This window comes from Eschrichtius robustus, chromosome 12, assembly GCF_028021215.1.
Source record: "Eschrichtius robustus isolate mEscRob2 chromosome 12, mEscRob2.pri, whole genome shotgun sequence".
NCBI lineage: Eukaryota > Metazoa > Chordata > Mammalia > Artiodactyla > Eschrichtiidae > Eschrichtius > Eschrichtius robustus.
This window is the reverse complement of record NC_090835.1, coordinates 98188031-98202813: the sequence shown is the minus strand read 5'-3', so window position 1 is coordinate 98202813 and position 14783 is coordinate 98188031. Positions and strand designations below refer to the sequence as shown.

Below are 14783 nucleotides of genomic sequence, written 5' to 3'. Positions count from 1 at the left end.
AGGAAGGCAAAAGAGAGCTTGGGAGACAAGGGCAGAGAAAGGCTACTATACACAGCATTCAAGGAGCCCAGGGCCTCACCCAGGACTCTCCTGGGCTCTATACTCCAGCAGACCTTTAGAAAATCTTCTCTACCCACCTTTACCCCACCCCAAGTCCTGGGAGAAATGCACACAGCCCTGAGATGGTAGAGACCCAGATACACTTGACAGAAAGCCTGGGAGTGGTCTTGAGGCCAATTTTCCAAAATTGTAACTTTAGCAAAATTGCATTGTTGGTGTTTAGAAAAATTAAAAATTTTAATATGTAAAAAAAAAAAAATCATTAATCTTTGATCATTAATTCTATCCAAAGGCTGATCCATAAAATTTCTTTGGTCAATTACAGCCTTCTGAGAAACATATCTAACCTCTCGTTGTCTTTTCTTTCTTTTTTAAGAAAGCAATATAATACCATACTAATGCTGACATCTTTAGGGAATCTGTTAGATAAAGGCTTTTAAACTTTTTAAATTAGCTATTCCTCAATCTAACCCAGTTTTACTCACTAATATCACCTCCCCTGTCCATCACCCAAGACACAAATTACCTTGAAAGCTAGCATGTGAACAAAACCACGTGAGCTAGAGAAAATATGCCCATAAAACCACCAGAAGAATAAAGCTGAAGTAGCGTGTCAGAGAGTATTCAGAGAGAGTGAGTGCGACAGGCTCCACAACCCCGAAAAGGGCTGTATGAGAAACAGTGCTCCAAATCATTACTCAGGTGTTCTCGCTAGACATGCTTCACCCAATTCGAACTTATGTCATTAATCTTTCAGTCAGACTATACCCTTACCTTCATGGGTAGCAGAACTCCCCTTCTCAAATTTACCATGACTGTTTTAAAACTAAACACCTCTCATAGGTCAAAAATTATATCTTGTCTATACAAGAACCATCACACACCAATGAGATCACATCTTCCCTTACCATACACTCTGTCAAATTATCAATGCGTATCCTACCATTAAACTGTTAAGTTTACACTTGCAATGCAAATTAGCACATGTTCACGTAGCCTAAAAGAAACTAAATGAACTCAGCCACTCTATTACCATTCATAGATGTCTTAAGTATATGTCTTATGGGCAGAAGTTCTCAGCAGGATGACCACTGAGAGGTGATAAACTTGGCTAGGAAGATAAAAATGGAAGCAGCAATGTATAGACGCTGATAAAACTGCTTTAACATATGTAGGTAGTATTTACATGGAGCTAAGCAGAAGAAAGTAACGGCATAAATCTGCAGAATGATACACTAATCACTTTTTAAAAACAGACATTTAATAAATTACGGTTTCAGCAAAATATATTTTTCAGTAACATTATGTTCAAATAATTGAGCTGCCTGGGAAAAGGTCATGTAAACTAAAAGCATTTTTAAAATTTAGACAGTTAAAAATAAATCTAAAGAAAACCCCAATTAACCCAGGAATCTTAAATCAACTAGCCCTTATTTTTGGTTTTGGTTTTTCTGAAGAGAAGTGACCAAAACTTTTAGGGATAAGGGAATCTCAAAGTATACTTAATAATAGTAAGTGATAACAGTTGACATACATTTAATACTAGGTGAAAGGCACCATTCTAAAAGCACTGTACTGACAGAGAAAACAAACTTATGGTTACCAAAGGGTGATGGTGGGGGAGGGTAGGGTGGACAAATTAGGAGTTTGGGATTAACATATACACACTACTATACATAAAACAGATAAATAACAAGGACCTACTATATAGCACAGGAAACTATATTCAATATCTTGTAATAACCTACAATGGAAAAGAACCTGAAAAAAATATATATGTATGTATGTATAACTGAATCACTATGCTGTACATCTGACACTAACACAACATTGTAAATTAACTGTACTTCCAATTTTTAAAATGGTAAATAAATAAATAAAAGCACTGTATTTATTAACTCATTTCACATTCAAAACAACTTATGAAGTAGGTACTATTTATTATCATTTCACAGTTGAGGAAGCCAAGGGCAGATAAAGAAACTCAGGTCGTACTGCTGGGTAAGAATCCCAAACCAGGATTTGTGCTGGGATTTAAATTCAAGAAGCCTGATCCAGTGCGAGCTCTGAACTCACAGGAAGGATTTAGTTACAGTGAGCGTTCTGGGATCACTTCACATGTATTCCCACCTCCTATTCTAGCTACTTCTGTGGGAAAAGAGAAAGAAAACTAATATTTGAGGGTAAACAATCTCTCAAAGTATTAGGTGCTTCTGTATAGATTTTTCTCATTCGACATCTGTGAAATAGGTATAATTTAACCTCATTTCTAAAAATGGAGAAATTCTTACAGAGATTATATAACTTGCCCAAAATTGGTAGAATTGTGCATTAAATCCATGTCTGAATTAAAATCCCCTACATCTTACCATTATGCAAAAATAACTGTAAAGAACTACAGAGTCATAAATCTTCAAGGTTTTAGTATATTCATTATGCTCTACCAAGACACTATAGAAAAATTCTGTAAATGTTAAAAGGATTTGTTCCAGGCTTCCCTGGTGGTGCAGTGGTTGAGAATCTGCCTGCCAATGCAGGGGACACGGGTTCAAGCCCTGGTCTGGGAAGATCCCACATGCCGCGGAGCAACTAGGCCCGTGAGCCACAACTACTGAGCCTGCGCATCTGAAGCCTGCGCTCCGCAACAAGAGAGGCCGCGACAGTGAGAGGCCCGCGCACCGCGATGAAGAGTGGCCCCCGCTCACTGCAACTAGAGAAAGCCCTCACACAGAAACGAAGACCCAACACAGACATACATACATACATACATAAATAAATAAGTAAGTAAGTAAGTAAATAAATAAATAAATAAATAAACCCAAAGTTTAAAAAAAAAAGGGGGGGGGGTGATTGTGACACCATTTAAAAAAAAAAAAGGATTTGTTCCATTTTAAAATTAACCTTAAGATGTAAAGACCCAAGAAAAAGTTGAGATATAAGATTAAAAGGATTCTTACTAATTTTAGGTGGGACTAGTAATATCAGAGTGAAGAGCCTATTTCTAATAATGTTCATCAGCAGGAAGTTTATTACCTTAAATTGTGTGGTGACCAAAGTACAACCCTCACACTACCGAAGTGTACATTTTTAAAACCACAGTCTTCAATGTTAAGTGTTTTCTAGATGGTTTAAGAAGACAATACATGTACTGCTTCAGGACTCTTAAGGCTAGCAAGGTCAGCTCCTCCTATTCAAACAATCTGTTGACTGCATTTAACTGAAACAGAAAGGGTTTGAATAAAGCCTTCCCCCAGACCCCTCCACTCTCCAACCTGCAGCCAAGTGCCTTTCTGAAAATATAAATCAGCCTTCCTTGTACCACTAGCCCTCAAGACAACTACCATTCCTTCCCATTCAGCCTAGAAAAAGATAAACTTGCTGAAAACCTTGTTTGATCTTGCCCTCCCTCTGCATTTTCCACCTCCTCCTTTCTGCTCCAGCCACACTGGTCAGGCCAGGCTGTGCCCAAGCTACTCCCTCTAACTGGAAAGCTGTGTACCCTTCCTTCTCAGACTGGCCGGGTCCTACTCAGCCCTTCCATCTTAGTTCAAGTTCTACTTCTTCAATTATTCTTTCTCTAGTCTCTCTGACTCGGTCTAACCTTTTTTATATGCCCTCCACACAACATTAACACACGTTTACACTTATTTTTGATTATTTTATTGTTTCTGCATTTTAATTCCCAGACCTCTTTATTCCCACTGACTTCCATTCTAATTTCAATCATTCTTCCTAGAGCCACACTCTGGATGCTGACATCACCTGAAGCTATGCCACCTCAGTAATATTAAATTCCAGTAAAGTCTGTTTTGCTACAAAGCACATTTCTTGAATACAAATTAGCCCACATGCACTTGATAAACATGGCAATGATATCAGCATAATAAAGAAGTCATTCAGCTCATAACACAGCTTTTCCCAGTACATTAATGAATTAAAGAGAAAATGTTAGCAATATACAGAGGCCCTAAGTCAAAAGCTGGGATTCCTCCAGAAGTGCATTCCTATTGTGCCCAGTGTTTGGTGGCTTCAGGAACTGCTATACCTGCCACTGTACTAACCCATCTGGGGAAAATTCAAGTGCAGTACAGATCAAAAAGTGCTAAGATACTTCCTCTCTTTGTTTATATCAGTATGGACTCGTGCATCTCATGCATATTTATTTTATACTTTGGGTTATAATTCAAGACTAGTTCATTTCTTTTGTTGCTCAAACTGTTCCCCGTTTAGCCATTGGGAGCTTTTTCAGTTGGCACTCTGACATACCTGCATCATGTGTTTTTTGTTTTTGTGTGTTACTTTCTGGCACTACAAGATTCTGGAAGCTCATCTTGTGCATTTCCTGCCCTAGTCCTAGAATCAGCCATTTCTCCAAGGAGCCCTGGCTCCTTTTATGGGCAAATGGCATTAGAATCCAAGATCTAGGTACTAGGTATGCTCACAGTTACTGGGGTGTCATTGTTTTTAGGCCCTCTCATTGACAAGAGCGAAGAAATATATGTGTGTATACTAAACCCCTGCATATACACACATCCGTACTTCTTATTTAATCATCTGTGTACATATTAAACTAAACATGAGTTCATACCACTGTCTCCGACTCTCATCCATTACCACATGGATCATTCTAACCACTCCAGTGGCGAGAAACCTAGCTCCCACTGTGCACCGTCCACTGATTTAACTGTTAAATTCCAGTATACATGGATAGCAGTATCAGAATTGTTAACTCATATCCCCCCTGGGATACAACTTATCAAGAAGAATTCAGTGCTCATATAGTTTCTTTTACGTTTAGTTCTACAGACTCCACTGATTTCCAGTTACTTATTTAGGTCAGTGCCTTTTCCCTCCTCTTCTGAGATTGTTTCATACATTTGTAATATAGTTACACCGTTTTGTCACATTCTACATTCTATACTGGGATCCCCCCCACCAAGTTACTTTCTAAAAAATATGTACCTATTAAGGTTCACTCTTTATGTCCTAAAATTCTGCGGGTTTGATACGCACACAGTGTCATGTAGCCACAATTACAGCATCATACAGAATACTTTCACTGACCTAAAAAAATCCCGTTCTTTGCCTCACTCGCCCTCTCTCCGTCCCCTCAAGCCCCTGACAACCACTCATCTTTTTCCTAGCTCTACAGTTTTGCTTTTCCAGAATGTCATATCACTGAGATCATACAGTATGTAATCTTTTCAGATTGGAGTCTTTCACTCAGCAATATGCATTTAAGATCCATATGTGTCTCTGTGTGGATAGATGGCTCGTTTCTTTTTTATCTCTGAATAATATTCTATTGTATGGATGTACTGCAGTTTATCCATTCACCTCCTGAGAGACATCCTGGTTGTTTCTTGGTTTTGGTGATTATGAGAAAAGCCGTTATGAACATTTACATGCAGGTTTTTGTATGGGCGTAAGTTTTCAAACCAGTTGGGTAAATACCTAGGAGCTCAACTGCTGGATCATATGGTAAACTATGTTTAGCTTTGGTAGAGACTGCCAAACCATCTTCCAAAGTGGCTGTATCATTTTGCACTCCCACCAGCAGAGTATGAGAGTTCCTGTTGCTCTCTGTACCCTCACCAACAGTTGTCATGGCCAGGTTTTCTTTGGATTTTAGCCATTCTAACAGCTAAAGGTAAGAATTTCCAATTGGCTTAAAAAAAAAAAAAAAGGTGAAAAGAGCTAAACCCTGAATCAGATTTTTATTTTTGATTAAACAGCTGCCAAGAACTTACATCTCTAAGAAGGAAGACCAAACCCCAGGGCTGAAGGCTGTGAAGGATCAGCATTCTGTGATGCTGGGCACACACGGGAGTGGAAATTTAACTGGGCCTGTATCTTATTAGGACTGTTATTTCTGTAGTGCTCTGGTTACAAAGTTCCATAGGTTTTAAGTGGTCTGCCCCAGCCCTGTTTTTCCCATAAGCCCTGTTACTTTTAGTGCGCAATTCTGTGACAAACATGAGGTTTTTCCAGCAACACAATTTTGGCATTACAGTGGAAATACCGACATCTTCCCCTAGGACACACCCTCCTATCCTCTCCCCTGTCTAAAGAATTCACTCCGCACTTCAAAATTCAAGGAACTCCAATGCACTGAACCCTTTCTTGTTCGTTTGTTCTTCTCTTTCCTCTTCCGCGATGGTATACATGGTAATTATTTAAAAGCTCCCAAATATCTTGATTTCCCTCATATGCCTATCCTTCCATCATACCCAGCCAGCAAAACCACAGCCTTAAATCAACATTATAATCCACCTTCCCCTACTCCTGCACTGGGCAGTTGGCCTTTGTGGAATAAAGTCCAACCATCCTGCAAACAGTCACCACTGTGAACTAATGATGTCAGCTGGGATCCCCCACGGTTATCAATGCCACACAGCAATCTTCAGAAAGATGAAGATGGTCCACATCTCCACCATTCACTTTAGGCTTTAAGTCCTCCACTTGAATTCAGTGAGCAAACTACCTCGCCTCCTTCATCACAAAACGGGACTGAGATGGGACTCCACCATTATACACGGCTATGTTCTACTCTGCTCTCGTGCGTTACTAACTCGTCTGTCTACACCCGCCCACCTCGCCCACTGTTATCCAAGGAACAGCAGGTACTCCTCTCCTCTTCAAGGGCAAGCATCTCAAGCTTCTGAAGCACCTTCCTCCCTCCAAGCCCTTACTCTGTCAGCCTCCCAAGCCTGTACTTTCATCCTTTCCCTCTTTACTCTCCTTCCCTTTGATCTATAAGGGCACAGTGTCCCAAAAATGTATATCCTTTTCATAAAATTATATGTCTCTGTGTTATAAATCATTGTCAATAATGCACTGGGGTTGGTGGTTAGTATAATGAAGCAACCTAAGTGTCCATCATCGGATGAATGGATGAAGAAGATGTGGCACATATATACAATGGAATATTACTCAGCCATAAAAAGAAATGAAATGGAGGTATTTGTAATGAGGTGGATGGAGTTAGAGTCTGTCATACAGAGTGAAGTAAGTCAGAATGAGCTTTTTTTTTAACTTTAAGGTAATAAAACCAGGTATTGGTACTATTTATCTCATTTGTTAAAACATGTTAAATTCTGTAGACATTTATTGAGACTCCATACCTTGCACTAACCTCATACTGTCATCTAACTTACGTCACTTCAGTTTTACCCACGCAGCCAAACTAAAACTAGGCCTACTTAGAAATGATACAATAGTTTCTAACACAGTACCTTCCAAAGGGTTTTCTAGGGATAATTTTAAGTATGTGGATTTTCATCTTACATGCTGATGTTATAAGCTAATCTCCAGATACAACGTAACTCCAATATCAACCATTTAAAAAAAAAAAAAAAACAACCCACAGCTGCCCTAACCTCCATTCTCCTCCAGGTACTGACTAATCTCTTTCCTCATCTATATTTCTCAAGAATAACCTATATTCACTATACTTTCTGCTTGGTCCCTTCTACTGACCCTGATTTCTGCCCCCATCACTCAGTTCACACTGCTCTACCTAAGGTCACAACGATCTACTTTCCAAATCCAGTGGAAATTTTCCTGTGCCGATCTCACTAAACCTATCTGTTGCATTCGACACTCAAGTTCACTTCCTCATTTCTGACACTCCTCTGCTCAGCTTCTGTGACACCACCCTCCCCGCTGTCCAGGTGCCTCTTAACTACTCCTTCTTGGGCTCCCTGCAGTCTTTTAATGTTGGTCTTGCTCAGGGTTCCATCTTTGGCCCACTGCTCTTCTCACTTTACTCACTCTCTCTCACACTCTGAGTTTCAACTACCAGCTACAGGCGACTCCCAGGTCAGTCATGACCTCAGCCTCTCCTCCAGGTTCAGGTCAGTGATGGTACGTGCCAGCCCCTCCTAGGAGAAACTGCCCCCCACACTGTCCCTACTGAGAGGAGTGGGGCCCACACTATCCTTCCACCAGGAGGACATTTTGTATTTCATAACAACCCTCACACCCCTACGGCTGATTCAACACAGGTCAGCATCTACGAGAAGGCCACCAATTCACTCCACAGCACAGAATGAAAAGCTCTGCCCAACTAAGAAAGATGGCAACTAGCTACGCCAATCTGCTGAGTCTCTTGGGAGTTTAAAATAGGAAAAAGGATAAACCAGTTAGTAGGCAAAAGAAAAGAAAACCACAGAAACTAGCACTGTAGCTGAGACATCTGAACATTAGAATAAAGTGAAAAATCAGGAACTCCAGCTGTGGTGATTACACAGAGCCACCTTAGCTCCAGAAGAACTCTTTCTGTTCTTTCTCCAATGCTATTTCTTTGTCTTCTTCTGATTTACATGAAGTCAGATCACATGGCTAAGATTCCCATTTTTACTTACCTCAAAGTATACTGTAGTACTTCCTTGCGATCATTATTTGCTTCACGGTTCACTGCAAAAACCTAACAGGGCTAGAAACCCAGCATCAGCCTTGATTTCTCCATCATTCCATCATATCCAGTCAGATTTACTTCAGCACAGATCACAGGTATGTCTGCTCTTCTCTGCCCCCACCACTGACCAGTTCAGGTCCTTATTTCTTATGTGGTCTGCCACAGCCTTCTAAATGAGTCTGCTATTTCCAGGCTTGTGTCCCTGAGCCCACCTCCCAATTAGTTGTACAATCCGACAAAGATGAAAATGAGCCAGTCACTTCCTACTTAAAATCCTTAGATGATTCTTTGTCTCCTACAGAATAAGGTCCAAGCTCGATAAAATATTCTATAAGGCCTCGCACGATCTTTTCCCAGCTGCACCTTGTCACACACTTAAATTCCAACAACCCCATATTGCTTGTAGATCCAAACATATAGAGTAATTCTCTCCTCTGTGCTTTTGTTTATGCTTTTTCCCTTGTGATGCCCAGCCCCTCCTCCCCTATATCATACTCATCTTTCAAGACGGACCGCTGGCCTCATCCCCTTCAAGAAGCTTTCCCTGACCCACCAACTTCACCCCTGCCAAGGGCGGCCTGCCGCAGATGCTCCCCCATCTTCCACAGTACTCTATGACACTTCCCTGCTACACACACTGCTTGATGTCCTTTGAGCTCTGGGAATTCAAAGACAGTGTCTTACTCACCTTTGAGTACCCAGAACCTGGCACAAAGTAAACACTCACTAAAAGCTTGTTGAATAAACAAAATGAATAAATAGAGAGTAAGGTATACATACAAATTGTCTAGAAGAACATCTGCCCTACAGCAATTGCTCAATAAATCATTACCAAAAAGAAAAAATCATCATTACTACTGTCTACTTCTGTTAAGTATGATTATTAGAATCACTTAATCCTTGCAGTTATCAACTAGCATTCTTAAAGCTCAATTTTGGCAAAGGGATCCCTGGGAAAAGCCTGGGTTTTAAATTCCTTGATTTTGAAGCACATTTTTGTATCACCTCCCATAAATCTCTAAAGAGATTTGGTAAGCAAGCAAATATGTGTTGAGATATTTGTTCTACATAAAGAAGTGCAAGAAATTAGATAAGCAATTAAATTGAGGACACGTTAAAGGCCTAGGGACTGGTGATACGGAGGGGGAGGGGAGCTGGGCATACCAAAAGTTCAACCTATTTGGTCACTGTTAATAATACTTCAATTAGAAGGTGCAGTTCACTATTCATTTCTTCCTATCATTCCCAACTTTCACTGATCTTACATTTCTTCTAAGCTGCCCTAAATCAGTATAATCAAAGCGTCTGGACTTTTCCATGGCATTAGTGTGCTCCAGGTAGCACTTTCCCCAGAGGAAGTACTTTCAACATCAACTATTCTTCAAAGTCAACTATTCTTCAAAAACTTATAAATGTGATCACCGGATTTTAACTACTTGAGATAATTAAGTCTCATACAAACTGAAATAGGCAATATGGTGTGGTGGAAAGAACACTAAATTTAAAATCAATGAAAATTAGTTTCCAATCCTGGCTTACTTGTGACTGGGAAGCTCTAACTTCCAGGTGCTCCCACTTTTTCTCGTCTTAAATGAGAATTCCATCATCTTATCCAAATTCACTAACATGCTCCTGAGTGTATGTATCAAAATGCTTTGCAAAGTAAACAAATCATGGTAATCACAAATATAAAAATGCAACCTGTAACTGAAACATTTAGACTAATCAAACCCATTGTCATATTCATTAAAATGCTTTAAATTGGAATAAAATGATCATTATAACTAGGTCTAAACTTGTCACATTTATACTTATTCAAAGCTGACAAGAATTTCAAAAATAAAAGGGGCCATGCTTGAGGATTTCAACAGTTGGTGTGTGACTGCTAAGCAAAAAGTCTTTTAAAAATTTTTAACAGGTAGTAAACACACCCAATTCCTCTGCAATCCAATCAACTTGGTCTGTATGGCTGACACTGTTTAACATTAATCCCTTCAAATCATTTAAGGAACCCCACTGTTTCCAAAAGAGTAGCTCCAATTTAGAAGAATAACATCTTGAAAACAGAACACGTTCAGAGCAAAAGAAATTTATATTTCAAAGGTAAGAAAAATCCTCATATGGAAAATAATTATCAATCTTTTGAAATTCTGTAATATGCAAAAATACTTTATGAACAATAGTTTTTAATGTTATTTTGTGACTTCAAATTTGCTTACCACTACCTAAGACACTTCCCCCTTGCTTAGATGCCCAGTAACTTCTGGTGTGGTCCACTCTGAAGGCACACAGAAAAACAACAGGAAAAACACACAGGCACATATTAAAGTAACAAGACGAGGAAGAGGCAGTAGAAGGGGAAAAAGGGCCCGTGTTTGTGACAAGGGGGAAGGGAGAGACAAAGGGGAGACAGAAGAAAGGGAGAGGAAAGAAAAAGAATGACAAACAGCAAAATCTGTTCTTCCAGAAATAATGGTTTATGTTTACAAAAGAGTGAAGTTTCCAGAAAGTGAATCTTAGTATTACACAACAGAAAGTAATAAAGAGGCCAAGAGGAAAAACAACTGAGACAGCAGTGTCATAAATATTCCAAACTCCAACCAATTTCACATAAGCTGCACTTTTGCGTGACCCAAATCATCAATTTTATGTAAAAGTAGTTAGTAAAACTAGTCAAGGCATGTTACAGTGCTAAATAGACTATAATCACAAATCTTAGATATGGAAATTCAGAGCTGGAAATCTCCTTACCAACACCCAACCCAGCTCAACTCCCTCATCACTCAGAGGAAGAAACTGAGACCCTGTCTGGTAACATGCCTAAAATCACAAATGATGGCAGGACTCGGAAAGCTAGAATTCTTTGTTCAATAGTCTCTTGTATCTTCTCCCCCTGATTTTATAAGCTAACCATCAACCATCAACCATAAAATTTAAAGTAAAGTTTTGTGGAGTCCAACAAAAAGCATTCTGGTAGCCAGATCAGAAGCAAACACTTCATGCACAGCACACTGTTCACACAAATTAAAACACAAAATTAAACAACAGCCTTCACAGGGTATTCACAAAATGTCCTAACTTAAGAAAAACCAAAGGTCCAATATTTTGAAAATTTCAGCCATTTAGATTAAGAACCGTAACATTTAAAATTGAAAGTACTTCTCTGGATCTATGCATAAAAGGAAGGAATATTCAACAAGGCCTATTTTTGTGCGTTACTCTTTGCAGCCAAATCATTTGGAAGACTTCTGTGGCCGTTCTCCTTCCTGATTAAATAGTAACTTATTTATCAAGGTTCTTCTCAAATTTCAGTCCAGTAAACTTTAAGAATTTCACCACAATGGTTGTTTATACCCTCTACATCCATGTCACTAGGATCTGATAAAGACCCTCCCTTTGAAGCCAATCAAAATGAGGCTGCTCTGAATGTAAAAGCAGCAGGTTTGGGGCCTAAAAAACTGGATTTGTTTCCAGATAGACTGACACATTGGATTGACTTTTTTCCCCCAGACAAGTAAACTTGATGCGTGCTATTAATGTGGGCTACATTTCAAAAACTCCCATAGCAATTTATAATTTTATATACAACTGATCTGCTTAAAGCTTTGTTTTAACACAGGAGAGGTAGGTGAGGGAGGAGGGGGACAAACACTTGCCTAAGGCTTTTTTTTTTTTAACTGCAGGTGGAAAATAGGAGCCAATTTTCTTTAAAATACTAAATAACGTTTTTAACAAATCCCTGTTTTCAACGAGACTTTCATAATGCCAACACATAAATATAGGGCATATCCAATCAGTCGTGGTAGGTTTCTGCTCCCCTAAGAAAACACGTACTCCTGAGGTTTCACCTCTCGCACCCTCCAGTTGCTTTTAGCAAGATACCCTGACGGCAAACTTAGGGCCCCGGCCCTTGTGTTCCCCTAGACAATCTCTAGCTTAATTTGGGGCAAAATCCTCCACTGATTACTCCTCCCCCTATACATCCCTGCTCTCCCTTAATTAGAAATTATCCCTCAGAATCGTGCCTCTCTTCCCCCCACGTAAGAGGAGAGCGCCTGACCCAACACCACCTGGAGAACAATGTAACCCAACTCCGAGCCCATAGATTCCTCCATCCCAGCCCTACGATTTATCTCAAAGAGAAATCAGAAAGCGAGTTATGTCCTGTCATCCTGGATTCCCCCGAGGTGTCCTGCTCCTGGCCTGGGATTACCAGCTCCATTCTACCCAGGACCATTATACTCACCTTCCCCTTCCCAGAATCGCCCGCTTTCCCTCGCACCTCTCCCCGCGACCCCAATCCCACCCTGGGAGCAGCAGAGCCGGCGGCGAGTCCCCTCCGAGGACACCCGGCCCCGGGAGGGCGGGGGCGGCCCGAGGGTCTGCGGCCCCACTCCCACCGCAGGACACACGCCCAGTACCTTTGTAGTGCACCCGCAGGTTGTTCTGAGACAGGCCGATGTAGCTGAACTTGTCCTTCGGACTCCAGGACCGAGGCAGCGGCGTCTCCTGCTCGTCCACTGCCGGGTAGAGTCGCTTCAGCCGCCGCTGCAGCTCCTTCTCCTGCTCGTTCAGGGCCGAGTCCCCGTGCGGGAAGGGGGCCGCGGCACTGCTGCCCGCCGCCACGGCCGGGGCCGGGGCGCCTCCGGCCGGGCCGGGGCCCGCTGCAAGGCCCGGGGGCGCGGGGGGCGCGCTGGCGGGGGCGGCCGCCGAGGCGGGCTGCGGGGGCGGCGGCGGCGGCGGCGGCGGGGCCGCGGTGGCCGGGGGCGGCGGCGGCGGCGGGTGGAGGAGCAGGGCGGCCGCCGCGGCCCCTAAGCCGCCACCGCCGCCCGCGCCGCCGGGCGAGCCGGCCGGAGAGGAGCCGGCGCTGACGGCCGGGGGCGCCGGCAGGACGACTCCGGACACCGGGGCCACGGCCGCCGGCGGTGGCGGCGGCAGCTGCTGCTGCTGTTGTTGCTGCTGCGGCGGCGGCGGCGGCTGCCCGGACATCCCGGCCGCGACTCAGCCTGCGGCCACCTCCACCTCTTCTCTCCTTCCTCCTCCGCTTCCCGGGGGCGCTGTCGCTGCGGCCGCCGGCACCAGGCGCCCAGTCCGCCCGCCCCGGAAGCAGGCGGCGGGCCGCGCGCCGAGAGGGAGAGAGCGCGACGGTTGGGGGGCTCGGAGCCGGGGGAGTGGGCGGCGGGCCCGGGGAGGCCCCGAGAGAACGTTGGCCGGAGGGCGGGCGCGGGCCCGGGACGAGGCGCCGACGGCGGGGGCGAGGCGGGGGCGCGGGAGGAGAAGGCGCGGTGGCAGCAACCGCTGCCGCTGCTCTCGCGGCTGTTTCCCGGCAGGCGGGCCGGGCCGGCGCGAGACGCTGCGCGCGGGCGGTGCTGGGCGAAGGGGCGGGGCCGGAGGCGCGAGCTCGGCGCGAGGGGCGGGGTCGCACGGGGGGCGTGGCCGCGCGGGCGGCGGAGGGCGGGCCCGCGGGGGTCCCGGCGCCGGGAGACCGCACTAGGGAGGCGGGTGGCCAGGCGCGGACTCCGCCTTTGCCGGGGTCCGCCAGCCGCTCGCGCGCCGGGCGCTGGGGTCCCGCCTCTGCCGGGAGCCCGCCGCCTCGCCCCGCTCGCCCGGGCCCTCCCCGGGAGAATCTCCTCCTACTTTACTTCTTTTTGTTGTCGTCGCCCCACCTCCCCAACCGTAGGGTTCCCGCTGGCGCGGCGGGGCCGCTTCTCGCCCAGGCGAAAGTAATCGAGCCCCGCTGGGGCCGCCGCGAGTCCGGTTAGCGGGCCCCAGGGACGAGCGGGGCGGCTCCGGCTCCCGGATCCCAAATCGGGTCCCCGGGAAGAGCCGTCCGGGGGGCGCCCACGGGCTGCTCGGGCTCCAGCTCGTGCACCAGTACAGGTCCCTGTTTGCCGTCTCCCTGTTAAGGAACCAACTGCTCTGCATACTTCATAACCATTTCTGAAGGGAAAGTCTCCCACTTAAAACAGGGAGCATTTTGATAATTTAATTTTATGAGGACTTAAAGTGAACCCAGGGTGGCAGAAGGTGTCACTAATTTATTAGGAATGCTAATAAAGACTGGCATCTCATCAAAGGGCAGGAACACGAACCGTACGAATACAAGGTGTATTTACGCAGGGCTTCTGGAGGCGTCAAAACATTTTAGAGACTCCTTAGTTTTCATAACAGGCCTCTTTGTTACGTAGCAAAGAATTATGCCCATTTTTAAAACAAGGAAATATTCACTGAGGTCAGCAGAGTCAAAAATAGGACTTCCTACTTTGCAATTCCCAACAGTGCTTTGCTTGGTCGACTAATTGGG

At 44.1% G+C, this 14783-nt stretch overlaps 1 protein-coding gene across 1 annotated transcript in view; it reads right to left on the bottom strand.

The window, feature by feature from the left end:
* The window catches only part of RANBP9 (RAN binding protein 9), an 88232-nt gene extending 74473 nt beyond the window's left edge, over window positions 1-13759 (bottom strand). Inside the window, exon 1 of the mRNA XM_068557116.1 lies at window positions 12901-13759. Within this exon, the coding sequence (XP_068413217.1) occupies window positions 12901-13468 (568 nt within the window). The 5' untranslated portion in view covers window positions 13469-13759. The remainder of the gene's footprint in view (window positions 1-12900) is intronic.
* Window positions 13760-14783: the final 1024 nt, after the last annotated feature.